This window comes from Neophocaena asiaeorientalis, unplaced genomic scaffold, assembly GCF_003031525.2.
Source record: "Neophocaena asiaeorientalis asiaeorientalis breed wild unplaced genomic scaffold, Neophocaena_asiaeorientalis_V1.1 scaffold943, whole genome shotgun sequence".
NCBI lineage: Eukaryota > Metazoa > Chordata > Mammalia > Artiodactyla > Phocoenidae > Neophocaena > Neophocaena asiaeorientalis.
In genome coordinates, this window is record NW_020173401.1 from 1,179,938 (window position 1) to 1,196,400 (window position 16,463).

At 43.2% G+C, this 16,463-nt stretch overlaps 1 protein-coding gene across 3 annotated transcripts in view; it reads left to right on the forward strand.

The window, feature by feature from the left end:
* Window positions 1-16,463, forward strand: part of ARPP21 (cAMP regulated phosphoprotein 21) — a 110,701-nt gene that overhangs the window by 52,035 nt on the left and 42,203 nt on the right. For 2 of the 3 annotated variants that reach the window (XM_024747149.1, XM_024747151.1), the window contains 3 exons: window positions 506-610; window positions 1,541-1,801; window positions 5,171-5,297. In XM_024747149.1, the coding sequence (XP_024602917.1) occupies window positions 506-610; window positions 1,541-1,801; window positions 5,171-5,297 (493 nt within the window). The remainder of the gene's footprint in view (window positions 1-505; window positions 611-1,540; window positions 1,802-5,170; window positions 5,298-16,463) is intronic. The other variant, XM_024747150.1, reaches the window with a different exon arrangement.

Sequence of the window (16,463 nt, forward strand, 5' to 3'; positions counted from 1 at the left end):
TTTTTTTTTTTTTTTTTTGGCCACCGTGGGCAGCATGCAGGGATCTTGGCTCCTGGGCCTGCAGTGGAAGCAGAGTCTTAACCACTGGATGGCCAGGGAAGTCCCCTGAACCTCATTTTTTTTGTTTGTTTTTTCTTACTTTTTAGTACTTGGACTATATTTTTAGACCCAGGGACCTGACCACCACCACCAACATGAGAAGTATCACAATAACTTCTTTTTTTTTAATTGAACGAAAGATTCTTTAAGTTCTATAGTGCTTTACAATTTTCAAAAGTTTCACACACAGGACTTCATATCTGAGCAGCAAGCCTCCCTCAAGGCTGGCTGGCACTGGTCTGCCTGCATTGGCTTCCTGTTGGTGGCTGGTGCCCCTCTCTGGAGTGCACTGAACCAGGAGGACCTATGAGGGGGACGGTGGTGTGCTTCAGATGCGATCGCCTTCCGGTGGGATTTCAACCCCCAGTATTTCCCTGTTACCTGACCAGCTTTTTCTTTCCTCCAGTCTGTCCAGGGGCTGCAGGCTTCCTCCCAGTCAGTGCAATACCCAGCTGTGTCTTTTGCTTCCCAGCATCTCCTGCCCGTGTCTCCGACGCCGCAGTTCCCCATGGTACTGTATCATGTGGGGATGACTTTTCACCTGGGAGAGCATATTCACTGGTTTGACTGCTTTCTTGTGCAGGGCAGGCTGATGCTGGGTGGGTGCCCTGGGCTGACTGTAAGGGGGGAGGTGGTGTGTGAATGTCTCATTCTCCAAAATAATGCTTTCCTTTCTGTCATCTGTCCCATGTTTAGTGCCTCTGCAGTGGTACCCTTTTAAGAGTTTGCGAGCTAAGCGGGAATTGAATGTCCTCAGCATTACATGTCAGGAACAGAGAGACACATGGACTTGGTGTGAGGGTTGGGAAATATCTTAAAAGTCAATATCCAGATGGTAACTGACATCACCCTGTGCTCCTGATACAGGTGTTCCCCTAGAATCCCAATCCTCCAACCGCCTCTCATTTCTCCTCAACGTACTAGGTCCTTTTGGACAACGTGAGCATTGTCCCTGAACATCAGGCCAGGCCAGTGACTAAATACTCTTTAACGTGCAAATGAAACCCCACTGATGACGCCAGTTCTGGCTCGATTTTTGTGGCAGCCATGGGCAGCACAAGTCCTTCTGCGTCCTCCAGAAGGCAGATCCTATGGTTACTGCTGGTAGACCAGATGACCCTCCAGGACAGAGCCCCAAATCCTTCTTGTCTCAGTGCCATCCCGAGGATCCCAAGCCCTCAGTGAAAAAAATAATAATTTGTTTCCACTGAAAGAGGGAGATACGGGTCAAACTGTTGGCCATCTCTAATCCTCGAGATGATTAAAAGCTGTCTTCTCTTGTTATGTTCTCTTGGTGTTCTGAACAGAGAATTCCTTTCGTTCATTTTTTCCAAATTGTTCTCCCTCCGTCTCCCATAAGGACAAGCCTGTGTCCTATGTCTGCCACTCCCACTCCTCAGCCACTCTTGCTGATGCCCTGGTTTCTCTCCATGGCTTGCAGAGAGAGGATGTGACCACGCAGTTTGGCCAGATGAACCTGAGCCGGCAGTCCTCGGGGGAGACTCCCGAGCCCCCAGCTGGCCCTGTCTACACACCGTCCCTCCTGCCGCAGCCCACCCAGCAGCCAAGCTACGTCATCGCCTCCACAGGCCAGCAGCTCCCAACAGGGGGCTTCTCGGGCTCTGGCCCTCCCATCTCCCAGCAAGTCCTCCAGCCCCCTCCCTCTCCCCAGGGATTTGTGCAACAGCCTCCACCCACACAGGTAAGTGTGCTTTTTCTCACACCTGTGACCCAGAGCTGGTTGCTGGTGCATCTTGACCTCTGTTTCCATGTAGAATATCACCAGCTCAACTAATCTCGCTCTTGTGGTCCATACTGATATTCCCAGCCTACAGGCCCCGGTCTGTCGCGTTCATCAGTTGTGTGAAGTCTTGGGGGCTCAGAAAGTAAGTTTAATGACGCAGACCCGTGTCCCTGGTACCAGGGGAAGTGGCCCATTTTCCAGGCTGCTTTGTGCAGAGGCCATGGGAGAGCATTGCCCTCCAGCAGGATGTCAGCTCACTGGGGTGATTGCCCAGGGAGGGAAAGCCTCGGGGAAGAAAGGGGAAGGCCAGCTCCTGGGGGACTTTCATCTCTCTTGCTGCTGCTCTGGAAATGTGTTGTTTCCTTTCTTGTCCATTCATAAGCATTTTCTGGAGCTTTTCTGGGGCTCCTCTCTGAATATAAAGGAGGGAGCTAAGCCCCATCCACTGTCCTCTCCACTTCCCTGGGGAGCGGGGCTCCTGCACATGCTCACAGGTAGCCATTAATCATATTTAATTGACTTGAACATGTAAGACACCACAGATCCCTGATTTTTACTGTCTTCTCAAAGACTGATTATGTGTTACTCTTCACCACCGAACATCTCTGGGGCTCTCCTGGGTATCCCTTGCAGAATGTTGCAGGTGATTACTGTCAAGATGTAAAATGCACAGAAGCGTTTTCTGGTCCATTTTCAAGGCATGCATATCCCAAGCAAATTCCATCCTAATTATAAAATATTGCATTGGATGAACCGTTTAAAGTACAGTGTCACCTCCGTATCATTTGTGGTGTGGCACTGCCTTAACATCTTGAATAAATGATTTTCTTTTCCAGCCATGCAGAATCCTCCACCATGAAATGATTTTCACCCAGTTGTTCATTTTATTTTCAGTGATAATTAATAGTCAATCTTTAGTTGCCTTCTATGTAATGTAGTGATGTTGCTGGTAGGGTTTAAGGAGATGTTAAAAATAATTTTGAGTTACAGGAGAAAGGACCTCATTGATATATTAATTATTTTACTAATAAATATTTACTTTAATTATCAGGGAAAAATAATTTAACTCTTTTAGCCTAAAGAGCATCTAAGTGTCACCCTTTTCTGATGTCAAAGAGAAGAGTTGGCAGAATATTTAATTGAAGACTTTTTTTAAAAAATGCCCTTCCTTGATTGAAGGAATTTCAATAATTAGTGCACTACAAGAGCAAAGACAACTCAGAGCTTTGGTGTGTCTGCAACAGAAATGTTTTCATTCCCTCTCCAACAGATTTAAAAATAGAAAGAGGGACGGAAGAAAAAAAAAGGAAAACAGATGCTCATGAGCAGTCTGGACATCTGTGAACTTCTTTGTAAAAGTACCACAGATAAAGGTATAGGATATAACCCACAGTGATTGTCAATTTAGTAAACATTTTAAAACTCAGTTACTCAATTATGTATAGTGTTGAAAAGAACACTTGAGATACAGTCCATGGGCATATATGGAAATACGTTATGTTTATGCAGAAAATGACCTATTTAATAACCTTAAAGGTCAATTTTGTCTGATTTGGGTGAACGCTTTCTGAACACCCACTGGAAGGATGAAGCAAAAATGTATGGACGAGGGCTTCCCTGGTGGTGCAGTGGTTGGGGGTCTGCCTGCCGATGCGGGGGACACGGGTTCGTGTCCTGGTCTGGGAGGATCCCGCGTGCCACGAAGCGGCTGGGCCCGTGAGCCGTGGCCGCTGATCCTGCGCGTCCGGAGCCTGTGCTCTGTGACGGGAGAGGCCACAGTAATGAGAGGCCCGCGTACCGCAAAAAAAAAAAAATGTATGGACAAGGCAAAGAGGGAAAATAAAATAGCCATAAAATTCACAGTTCTTAAACAGGAGGCTCCTAATGTTATCCTAAGCAGATAATCCTTGCAGGCTGTGTACTGGCACACCTCTGCTTACATTTTAAAGAAGCTGATAGAAGAAAAGTCAGAGGCCTGTAAATAAAAAAGTAATCGATTAATAAGAAAACAGGGCTTCCCTGGTGGTGCAGTGGTTAAGAATCCACCTGCCAATGCAGGGGACACGGGTTCGAGGCCTGGTCCGAGAAGATCCCACATGCCGCGGAGCAACTAAGCCTGGGCACCGCAACTACTGAGCCTGCGCTCTAGAGCCTGTGAGCCACAACTACTGAAGCCCGCACGCCTAGAGCCCATGCTCAACAAGAGAAGCCACCGAAATGAGAAGCCCGGGCACCACAAGGAAGAGTAGCCCCCGCTCACCGCAACTAGAGAAAGCCCACGTGCAGCAACGAAGACCTATCGCAGCCCAAAATAAATAAATAAATTTCTAAAAAATAAGAAAACAGCCTTAATATAAATGACCTGAGGCAGGCAAGGAAGTCTTTCCAGGTCAGGAGACATTTGATTTGAATCTTATTGGAAGTAATTAGAGTATTTTCAATCATTCTTAGTCATTAGAAAGTGACAGAAGGTGACATGAACAGTATTTTTAACATATGTCCCTTTTAAAACTGAACATCCATTTTTTGGGATACCAGCTATGTGCCAATCACTCTGAAAAGTGCTTTGCTGGGCCTTCCCATATTTCATAATTTCATCCTCTGATTCTTTTAGGCAGGAGATCAGCAGATTTCATGACCTACCTGTGTTTGCATTAGCAAAACAATTCAAGTTAATGATCATATTTAAAACTACGTAAAAATGTGTTGTTGTAGATGACTGTTTCATTCACTCTTGTTTCATTTAAAAAGCACAAAATTCAGCACCTTAAGACAATCACCATTGTATTGCTCACAGCCAGGTCGGCAATTTGAGCAGGACTTGGCATTGATGGCTCGCCTCTGCATCACATGTGGCTTGACTGGGCCTGAAAGATCCCAGGTGGCCTGACTTACATGCTGCAGTGTTGGGGTCTTGGCTGGGCTGCCTCTGTTCTCCACACGGCCTCTTTCTCCAGCTGGGTAGCCTGGACTTCTCCTGGTATCTGGGTTCTCTCCTGAAAGAGTGGAAGCTGCAAGTCTTCTTAAGGATCAGGCTTACAAGTCTCAGAAGTCATCATTTCTGTCTCATGGCATTGGTCAAAGCAAGACAGAGCCAGCTCAGATTCATGGCTTTCGGGAGTAGATTTCACCTTTTCATGGGAGCAGTAATGCGCGCACACACGCACACACACACACACACACACACACACACACACACACACGTAGGCATGGTGGCCGTCTTTGCAATCTACTGTACTCACATTATGTCATAAGATGACAATATTTTATGTTTCAAAATGTAAAATACAGCTCTCATTTCCTGCCATTGTTCCCTTTCTTCCACAGATGCCTGTATATTATTATCCATCTGGTCAGTACCCTACCTCAACCACGCAGCAGTACCGGCCCATGGCCTCTGTTCAGTTCAGTGCTCCGAGAGGCCAGCAGATGCCACAGACAGCACAGCAAGCAGGTACTTGGAATCCGTTTCGCATTTTCTCCTCCAACTCAGTTATTTTGCACATAAATCTCTCAGCTGTCCTCTTTGGATGAGTATCCAAGCTTGGCAATTTAAATCAGCTCATTTCCCTTCCCCAGAGAAGATAAAGGAGCATTTGATTAACTCCATGTGGAAAAGTGACAGGTCCAAGGAGGAGAAGCCCATGTCACGCCAGCATCCCTAGCATCCCCAGCATTCCTAGCATGCATGTGAAACGCGGTCTCCGTAAATGACTTGAGGATCCTCTTCGTTTCTCTGAAAGCAGAGAGCCAGCTGCATCCCTATCTTCCTAGTTCATACTTTTTCCCCCCTTTTCAACCTAAAGAGACGTTTCCCCTGTTCCTAAGGCTAGGGCACCAAATTAGGTTGTTTCTGTAGCATCCTAGAAAGCAGCGTTTTGAGAAGAAGGCCACTGACACTGCAGCCTGTGTCCCGATGGAACTCAGACCCTGGCTTATGGTCTGGAGGGCCACAGCCTCCTGCGGCAGCCGCTGTGCAGTGGGAAGGGGGGCCGAGGCACTGTCCGAGAGTGAGTAGCAGGTCTCACAGTGAACCGGTCTCTTTCCCTACTGTGTCACACTCCTGATGGGATGCCGCGACCCCGACAGCAGCAGGAAGCCGGCAGGCCTCAGTGACCTGTGCTAGGGAGACATTTGTGTCCTTTCTGCTGCCCACACGGCAGAGAAAACCGCTGATGGTCCTGCTGAAGACCGCCTGGCTGGGGCACCCTGCCTTCCGTGAGTAGGGCAGCATGTTAGAGCCCACACTCCCATCTGCCACCCAATTTCTGCACTGGATGTATGTATGTGCATCTGTAATGTGTACAATATGCCTGTGTGATATCTACAGGAAATGGACAGTTTTTATACGTTATGACAAAAAGCACCATCCTTGCCAAGGATGAATACCAATCCCCACTAGAATACTCACGCTGATGCTGCTAGCATTTCGTCACCTTGGAGGGGTCCTTTAATTCCTCTGTGGTGGGGGTAGCTGTATATTCTTTAGTTCATCTCATGGCTTAAAGTCTGTGGGAGAAGAAGGAGACGCATATAGCAGCCACCCAGACTATGTCTTATTTTCAACACTGTATCAGTTTGGGGAAGAATATATTTTGACCTCTGAATTGGCTTTATACTTTTACAGTAATGAGAGCACTAAAGGATTGCTAATTATTACTTTAAGACAAGCATTTGGCCATATTTTCTCTGACTGTTGGAAAATGGTATTATCTCTATCATTCTGGCGGTAACTGTGCTATCAATTCAGATATAGACTCTAGTAACGTGTTGTTTGCATTTTTGAACCGTCTTTTTTTTTTTTTCCTGCTCATGTTATCAAAGAGTTAATTTATAAAGTCCTAGCTATTGGTCCAGAGGCTATAGCAAAGTTTTCCTTTTGGTTGCCACTGCCTTTAGAAGAAGAAAGATGCCAATATCTAATTATAATGATTTTTTTTAATTTAGTTTAGTGCCACTGTTTGAGAGTTTTCTGAAGGATATTTGTCTTGTGTTAGGGTATAGTTCACATACAGGAATGCAGGTCCAGACGTGCGGGATCCCACTATCCCGTGAACTCTGGGTCTGTGTGAGGGGCTGAGAAAGTTGGATGAATATGTTAACTGGGCAACAGAATAAGATTTAGAACAAGCCTCGGGCTCCCCACTGACTCTTCCCTGCTACCTTCACTGATGCATGTCAACCCAAGGGAGAATCCACGTGACCTTTTCTTACCCTTTTTAAAACACTGTAGGGGAATTTGGGGATGCAGAAACCACCCTCCCCATCTTGGGGAGACCTAACTCATGGCTTTTATGACAACCCAGTGGTTTTGACTTGTCCCATGCCCCACATCACCAGGGAACTGCCACCCCAAGGCAAGTTAATGACACGTAATTAGAAGAAAGCATTCTAAGTCAGTATCTTGCTCAAAATAGCAGCTGGTGCTTCAGGTGTCAAGGAAGTGAGTGGCAGCTAATGTGCCTGTGAGGGTGGGGAGCTGAGAAATGCAAAATGATACGTGCACAGTATCTTCCCTGAGAGTGATGACCTCAGTATACACATGTAGACCCTTGTGCTCCTAGTGTGGTGGCCATCACAGCTGACATCAGGCCGAAAATCCCCCTGTGGTTTCCACCTCTGCTGAATTTACTGAGTGTTTGGGAAGGCAGATCGTGTCCCCAGATCTCACTGAGAATCACCTCTGCCAATAAAATCCAAGGAACACAGCTTGGCGATGGCTCTGTGACGGTGGAAGGGGGCTCTGGGCCCTACAGGTGGGAAGCTTTTCGCTGAGCTTAGTGACACCATCAGCAACTTCCCAAAGGGACATACATAGAGGAGTTATTTGGGGGAACAACTCCATGTCCGTGGACTGCCTCATAGAGGAAAGAGCCTCTTAGTTAAGCCTGTGTGTTAACCAATTTATCATAATGACATAAACATACTTACTAGTTTTGCCTTTATTTCCTGGCATGGTTGATCCTGTAGAACTTAACATGCTGTAACTAAACCAGCATGTTACAGAGGTAGATAACATTTAATTAATTATTCAAGTACACAGGGTGGCTTAATAGCAGAACACATTGAGAGCCTGGACTTTTGTCTCCCGACTCACATGGGCTTCCATGTTATTTTGCAGAGCTGGTCAGTAACAAACGGCAGAGAGCAGCTGAGACATTCATGCACAAATCACACATTGGGAAGGAAAAAAATAGCGTTCCTTTTACATCATGTCTCCAAATTCCCTTTTCAGTTTGACTTAAAAGTGTGCTCTCTCTCCCTCTCTCTTCCTCTCTCTGTCTACATATATATGTATATAGCTTCATTCTTCGTTCTCCAAGATCTTGGACATGTCCTAAAAACAACAGAAATGAACTTGTAAAGTCCCATATACTTTCCTAAATGGGCATTTGGGAATGAATAAATCCTAATTTTGGTATTAGAATAATACTGGTTTCATAAAATAAATTAGGAAGTGTTTCCTCCTCTTTTATTTTTTGGGTAAAATTGTGTAAAATTGGTGCTAAATCTTCTTTAAGTGTTTGGTAGGATTCTCCAGTGAAACTGTCTGGGCCTGGGGATTTGCAGAAGCAGAATTTTTTTTTTTTACTTTTTATTTGAAGATAATGTGTGCAGCTTTTAAAATATGAATTCATTATGGTTACAAGACTATTCAGATTATCCATTTCAGTTTTGCTGAGTTTTGGTAGTTTGTGGTCATTGAGGAATTAACCCACTTCTTCTAAGTTGTTGAGTTTATGAGTATAAAGTTGTCAGTAGTATTCCTCTATTATCCTTTTAATAGCTACAGGATATGTTGTGATATCCTGTTCTATCTTGATATTGGTAATTTTAAATTTTCTTTTATTTTCATAAATCTTGCTATATTTATCAATTTTTATTGATCTTTTCAAAGAACTACCTCTTTGTTTCACGAATTTTCTCTATTGTTTTATTGTTTCAATTTTATTGATTTCTCCTCTTGTCTTTATTTTTCTCCCTTCTGCTCATTTTAGTTTGCTCTACTTTTTGTAGTTTTTTGAGGTAGGAAGTTAGATTATCAATTTAAGACCTTTTCTCTTTTCTCATGTAAGAATTTTGTGCTTTGTTTCCTTCTCAGCCCTGCTTTAGCTGTGTCCCACATATTTTTAGATGCCATATTTTGATTCATGTTTATATATTTTTTTCTTTTATTTGAGATTTTTCTCTTTGACCAGTGGATTTTTTAGAGGTATGTTGTTTAATGTGCAAGTGTTCGGAGATTTTCCTGTTGTAGTTCTGTTATTGATTCTACGCTGATTCCATTATTGTCAGAAAACATACTCTGTATGATTTCAATTCTTATAAAATTGTTGCAGTTGGTTTTATGGCCCAGGGTATGGTCTATCTTGGTGAACGTTCCTTTGAGCACTTGAAAAAAATGGGTATTCCGCTGTTGTTAGGTGGAATGTTCTATACATGTCAGTCAAATCCTGTTAGTTTATTTTGCTGTTAAGATCATCTGTAATTTTGCTGATTTCCTGTTTACTCGTTCTGGCAGTTGCTGAGAGGTGGATATTCGTGACTCAAACTATAAGACTTCCTAAAGTCCTGAAATGAATCTCAAGACAAAGGTTGCCCCCGTATCCCTGAAGTCCAAGGATGAAGGGGAGACTGTAGCTATTTGGAGCATGTTGGTTCCTTTCCCAAATAAACAAGAAATGCTTCATTCCCTAACAGAAGCTAGAAACGTTCCATAGAAGCAGTCTGGAAGGTAAAAGCCCTCTGACCAGTGAAGTTTGGGTAAGGTCTTCCTATAAGCTGCTGTCCACGTCTCTCACATGCCAGGCTTTCAGCCCTGTTGCTTAAGGGCAGTAATACTACTTTAGGTTTGGGTAGAAAAATCATGTAGGTGACTGTTTACAACAGACAGTCCAACACTTCTGCTTTCCTAATAGAGCAGATGTTTCTGTATTCTTGAATATAATGAAAATAGAACAACAGGAAGAGAACATGGATGGCTTCAGAGCAGAGCAGGAAGGGGAAAAACATGAAACTTGCGTGAGCCTTAGATTAGATTATAACTGCAGTAGATCATTTGATGTGGATTCTGAAAACTGTGGGGATGCCTCTCACCTCTGCTTTTCTAAAATCCCATTCCTCTCCCACCTTCCCCCACTCCCAGCCATCTGCCGAATGATTCATTTTTTGGTAAAAACCAATCTCATAGAGCATTTTCCATGACAATGTTTTACTTTTCAAATCATAGTTTAAAAGGAAGCCATGAAAAGGTAATCTTAAAAATGCATTGTATTGCAAAACTCCATGCAGCCTTTGTGGGGTTCTGCTCGCCTATTTACTTCTGCTCTGCTCAGTTCTCTGGATTGGGTCCATGAGGCTCCAACTGGCCTGGTGACGGTAGAGTTGGAATCTCTTACAGGAGGCAATGGTGGAGGTCTTCAGAAGTTTTTGAACTTTACTCACTCTTTTCACTTGGATTTAAGATAAACCTCACTTGGACTTTCTCTTATGCTCTGCTTGTCAGCCATCATGATATTTAAATAGTGGAAATAGAAATGGAAGGTAAACACCCAGTTTTGCTAAATGAGGAAACTGAGGAAGGTCAGCCTCCTACCCGTTGTGGAGTCTTTCTCGTCAGAGCCAGAAAGGGGACTTCTGCTACTTCCGTCTTTACAGATTTAGTAACCGATGCAGCTCTCAGACACTCAGCAGGATTATTCAGGCTGACTTGTGAGATTTTGCCCTTGACTATATGAACTCAGAACCAACTAGCATGTGCAGGTGGTAAGGAGGGCACATGAACAGGAGTAAAAATAACATCCAGATAACTCGGAGAAGTGTTATCACCCCTCCCTATTCATAGGAGAAAAAACTGAAGCTTCCCCACCTCTTAGGGCATCATCTCTCCCTGCCCTGATAGAGAAGCTGGAAATAAACCTTGCAGCAAGCCTCCTAGTGTCCAGTTAATCAGAGTGAAGAATGATGGATGCAGATAAAGAAGGTTGCAATTTATTTTAAATATATGTAAATAAAAGGTATACAAGAAGAATGGTGAGGGAAGAGGAAACCAGGTGAGGGAGTAGAGATCCTGTTTGTTTTATTTTGCTAACCGATGACAGGATAACAGTAGAATCCAGGAATCTGTTGGGGACACTCTGACCTTTGGGATATAGATTTCATTGATCCAAACCTCCATTCCATCTAGGAAGAAAACCACTTATATGTAGAAAGTTCTTCAGTGAAGAAGGTAGAGTTCAAGGGGGTCAGCCTGTCAGAAATACAAATGATATAATAGGCCATTAGATTTTTCTGTTCTTCTCTGGAACAAAAATCCAAAATATCTTCTACTCTTTAGGTAGAGCAATTCAACTCCCTGTAGCTCCTTCCACACACAAATCAACTCTAGGTCTCTGAATATTCCTTAACTAGATTTTGTAAATGCAATGTCTGCCCCCTCATCCATTTTGGATATTTGGGGGAGGGTGACTGTAGCCAGTGTGCCTCAAACTTTCAGGTGTATACGTAGCACCTGGGACCCTGTTCACATGTGTATTTTGATGCAGTAGTTCTGGGGTGACTCCTGAGATTCTGCATTTCGAGCACACTCCCAGGTGATGCTGGTATTACTGCTCTACCATCTTGACAGCAATGTAGTAGATGGTACATTTTTAACCATGGCTATCTTGTAGACCAGCTACTGACAAGAGAAAGGACCTACCGAGATTCACTCTTTGATTCAACATTATTTCTATCTCAGGCATAAATCTAATACTTCACGGTCAGCATATATGAGCTTATGAATTATAGCTAGTGAGTATTTAGAATAAACAGGTTAAAGCTTACAAATGCAAATCTTGAGATAGAAAATAAATAGAGCATGATTCTACTACATAGCAGGTACTCACAGGTGCTGAAAGAATGAATGATATGTGTACCTATTTTATGTTCACGTGTACAGGGAGCGTGTGCTTGTGAGTGAGAGAGCGGAGAATGTGGGAAAGTTTAAAACGTTAGGTGAAAACCTGTCAGCCCTCAAATTTAAATATCAAAAGATATTTATTAATAAGATTATTACTTAATTATTATTAATTAATAATTAATTAATTAAATGTTATGAAATCAAGTTAAAGACAGCCTAACCAACCAATCCATGTTAACAAACGAATATACACATTTTTTTCAAAGTTCAAACATCCAAGGACTATGTTACAGATACACATTCAGGGATATAGTATGTTTGGATTTTCATGTGCTTAGCAATTTGGGAATTTCTATACATTTAAAGTAATGAGGGGCTTCCCTGGTGGTGCAGTGGTTAAGAATCCGCCTGCCAATGCAGGAGACGCAGGTTCAAGCCCGGTCCGGGAAGATCCCACATGCCGCGGAGCTACTAAGCCCGTGGGGCACAACTACTGAGCCTGTGCTCTAGAGCCCTGGAGCCATAACTACTGAGCCTGTGCGCCACAACTACTGAAGCCCGCACGCCTAGAGCCCATGCTCCACAACAAAGAGAAGCCACCACAATGAAAAGCCCGCGCACTGCAATGAAGAGTAGCACCCGCTCACTGCAGCTAGAGGAAGACCCCATGCAGCCAAAAAAATAAATAAAGTAATGATACTTCCATCAAAACTCATTTTACAGGGCTAGTTTTTTTGTTTGTTTGGTTTTCTTTTTTTTTTTTTGGCTGCATTGGGTCTTCATTGCTGCGCGCAGGCTTTCTCTAGTTGCGGCAAGCGGGGACTACTCTTCGTTGCGGTGTGCGGGCTTCTCATTGCTGTGGCTTCTCTTGTTGTGGAGCTCGGGCCCTAGCTTTCCTTTAATCATTTTAGTTGCCTTGTGAATGCACAACGATGGAATGGATTGGGTGGCATTCCTGGCAGGAAGATAGAAATTATCTGTGACCCGTGTATATTTGAAAATAGACAAAAGCCTCTGTTCCTGATAGGAAAAGCAACGTCTTAGCTTTTTATTCCTTTTAGGAGTAATATTTTTTGTTGCAGTAGAATATTGTTCATATTAACAGCTCCTAGTGAGAAAGAGGATTGCTGCCTCTTTACTGTTGCTCTGAAATACATTTGGGATGGGGCAGAATGTACCTTAATGGAGTCTATAAATTCATCTAATCAGTGCAGTGGAGTAAACTTGACAGTGAATTCTGTATTTTTAGCCTGACTTATTAAGCAGTCATTGTCAATGTAATTGAGAGGGATTTTATCTGCAAAAACCTTTTCTCTGTCTTTGTTCTTAGGATGCTATTCTTCACCTTGACTTCTTTCCCTCTTAGGATTGGCTCAGATGAGGAGAGGGAGCATTAGAGATCAGAGATAAAGAAAGAATGTGGGGCTTCCCTGGTGGCGCAGTGGTTGAGAGTCCGCCTGCTGGTGCAGGGGACGCGGGTTCGTGCCCCGGTCCAGGAGGATCCCACATGCTGCAGAGCGGCTGGGCCTGTGAGCCATGGCCGCCGAGCCTGCGCGTCCAGAGCCTGTGCTCCGCAGCAGGAGAGGCCACAACAGTGAGAGGCCCACATACCGCAAAAAAAAAAAAGAAAGAATGTGGTACATCAGTGTGACCAATAAGAGATGTTCATTTATAGACAGTGGGATCTTCTCTTTTTATCTTAAATTGCCTTCCAAATTTTGATGATTTTTTTAAAAAGAACTGTTTGCCTAATTACCCTACATATAATTTCCATACATTTTAATATTTTAAATCCCATTAATCTCTATTTTTTTTAGTTTGAGAAAGAATATATAACTGATAATCACTCAGAGAAGCGATGCAAAATTTTTTACACTTGACAACTCTAAGGAAGTGATTGCACTTTGGATGTCTGCATTATTATGTTCCTAAAAGCAGAGGGGGTAAATTATCAAAGAGTTACAGGAGGATTTAATTGTCTGATTTCTGTTAACATCAGTGGAAGTCACATGGATAAATCCTTGTGGAACATGCTGTCCTGAAAATATTGGTCTGGAAAAGGTTTCTATGGAAATGTTCATGTGTTTCTTTCATTAATTGGTCTAATTATTCCATTTACAGAAATGGGAATGAGAAGCATTAAGCTGAGATTATGAGAAAGGTTGACACTGTTAGGAGCGTTAATAGGAATTATGCTATTTTTAGGTCTGAAAATCTTACAGGTTCCCAAAACAATATAGATGGCCAGGTCCCTCTGTCCCCTAGGAGGTTATGGTAAAAGAATTTATTCAACGTGTTTGAAATAGTTACTTTAACACTTTGCATTTTATGTACCTTTGGTGTTAACATACTCATTTGTTATGCATTTAAGCACTACAGGATGGTTAGGATTTCTGCTTTTCTGTAAAGATAGGAAGTAAGACAGATCATAGCATTATCTGTTTTCTTTTTTCTTTTTTTAAAAATCTGTTTCCTTTGTCTTATGCAACAGAAAGTGGAAAGCTTAACTTGTAAGGTGGCAAGAAAAGCATACAAATACATGTGTTTTTGAAAACTGTTAACATCTTTCCTAAGAGAGATACAGTTGTCCTAAGAGAGAATCCGAATGCATTAGAAAAATCCAAAGAACCCGAACTATACTTGTTCCAAGGTGTCAGTTACCTGATGGTTTAACCAAAGTAAATTAAGAGAAGTTAGGGGGCTTCCCTGGTGGCGCAGTGGTTGAGAGTCCGCTTGCCGATGCAGGGGACACGGGTTCGTGCCCCGGTCCGGGAAGATCCCACATGCTGTGGAGTGGCTGGGCCCGTGAGCCAAGGCCACCGAGCCTGCGCGTCCGGAGCCTGTGCTCCTCAACAAGAGGGGCCACAACACTGAGAGGCCCACGTACCACAAAAAAATAATAATAATAAATAAAAAAACAAAAACAAACAAAAGAAAACACACACAAAAATAGAAGTTAGGATGTTTTGTGCCATGTGCAGTCTTGACCCTCCCTTTTTGTGTTCTGCTCTTTTTATGTCTTGTGAATTTGCTGCCAGCAATTTCTGCTGTCAGCTGTCACCTAGATCTATGAATGACCTCACTTTTCAGCCCCACTTTTCTATAGAAACATTTTTTTAATTCCTCAAGGTCTCTATTTCCTCCCCATCCCCAAATCCGTTTTCTTATTTTATTTTCTATCTTTAATTCTTAACTCTACACAGTCTCCCTCCCTTTCTCTCTCCCTGTCTCGTTTGTTTTCCTTTTTCTTTCTCCTTATATTAAATAAGATTTTCACTCCAAACTCTGGGTGCTTGGTGCCTTTCGTCTCATGTGTTCATTGTCTGCATTTTCCCCTTTATTTTTTTTTAAAGTCTTCATTGAATTTGTTACAATGTTGCTTCTGCTTTTATGTTTTGGTTTTTTGGCCGCCAGGCATGTGGGATCTTACCTCCTCCACCAGGGATTCAACCTGCACCCCCTGCATTGGGAGGCTAAATGTTAACCACTGGACCGCCAGGGAAGTCCCTTCCCCTTTATTTTAATTTATCTCATTTCTTTCCACCCTACACATCCCTCTCCATTAAGAGATAGGATACTGCATTCTTTCAGAGACATTCACAATCTAGCATTCAAATGATTAAGAAGAATGTTCTAGATTTTCCCAACCTTCTGGAAGCAGAGCATGGAAAGTACTAGGCTATTTTTTTGTTCCCGTTGCTGTCCCTAAAGCCAGCATCAAGTTAGCTGTCAGGGTTTGACTCCACTTAGAAATCTGTGGTGATAAAACAGTGAAGAGCATCTTGAATTATGTTATTTTTATCTTGCTTCCCAGATTCCAAGCTGCCATGGTCTCTACAGAAAAAATGATTAGGCTGGTATTTAAATTTGTCATTTCCAAGGGGGTTACTATTGCTTAAAATTATTGATTTTTTTTTTCTAACTTTGAATTGAAAACAGTGTGAAGATCACTAAATTCAAAGGACACTACCTCCAAGTAAGTAGCCGTGAAATACGTTCCTTTCTTTTTTCCACGGTCTTCAGATGTGACCATTTTCTGTAGGGACACCAATATCAATTCAGCCAAGCCAATCAGCATGGATGTACTTCATTCATGACATCCTAGTTTGCCCCTTCCCTGGACCAGCAGCGCAAGAACAAACTTTTAATCACCCCCTCCAGCTCTGAAATGCCACTGGCCCTTCTGTCCAAACGATGGCACATGAACGTGATAGTTCTGGGTCCAGACAGCAATCCAGGAAGGCTGCAGGATTGTAGGAGCCTCGAAAGTTAATATAATTCTCAAAGAAGCGCAGTGGCTCCCATACCCTCTTTAAAGCAGGTGGAGGTCGCATGCTTACATGTAGGGTCACTAGTTCAGTTGTTACAGCCCGATTCCACGGCAGAGGCATTTTTGCACGGCTGTTCATTAGAAGAGCAACATGCAATAGGCTTCACACTCATGCTCTTGTTCAGATCCCTGAAGAGGCCACAGCCCCACTGCGTGGTTTCATCCAGGTGCACTTCACAGTTGTCAGCCCATCTTCCCTGGCTGTAGCCAGGATTCTTTTTCTTTTATATAAATTTATTTATTTTATTTTTGGCTGCATTGGGTCTTTGTTGCTGTGCACGGGCTTTCTCTAGTTGCGGTGAGCGGGGGCTACTCTTCGTTGTGGTGTGCGGGTTTCTCATTGTGGTGGCTTCTCTTGTTGCGGAGCACGGGCTCTAGGCGCGTGGGTT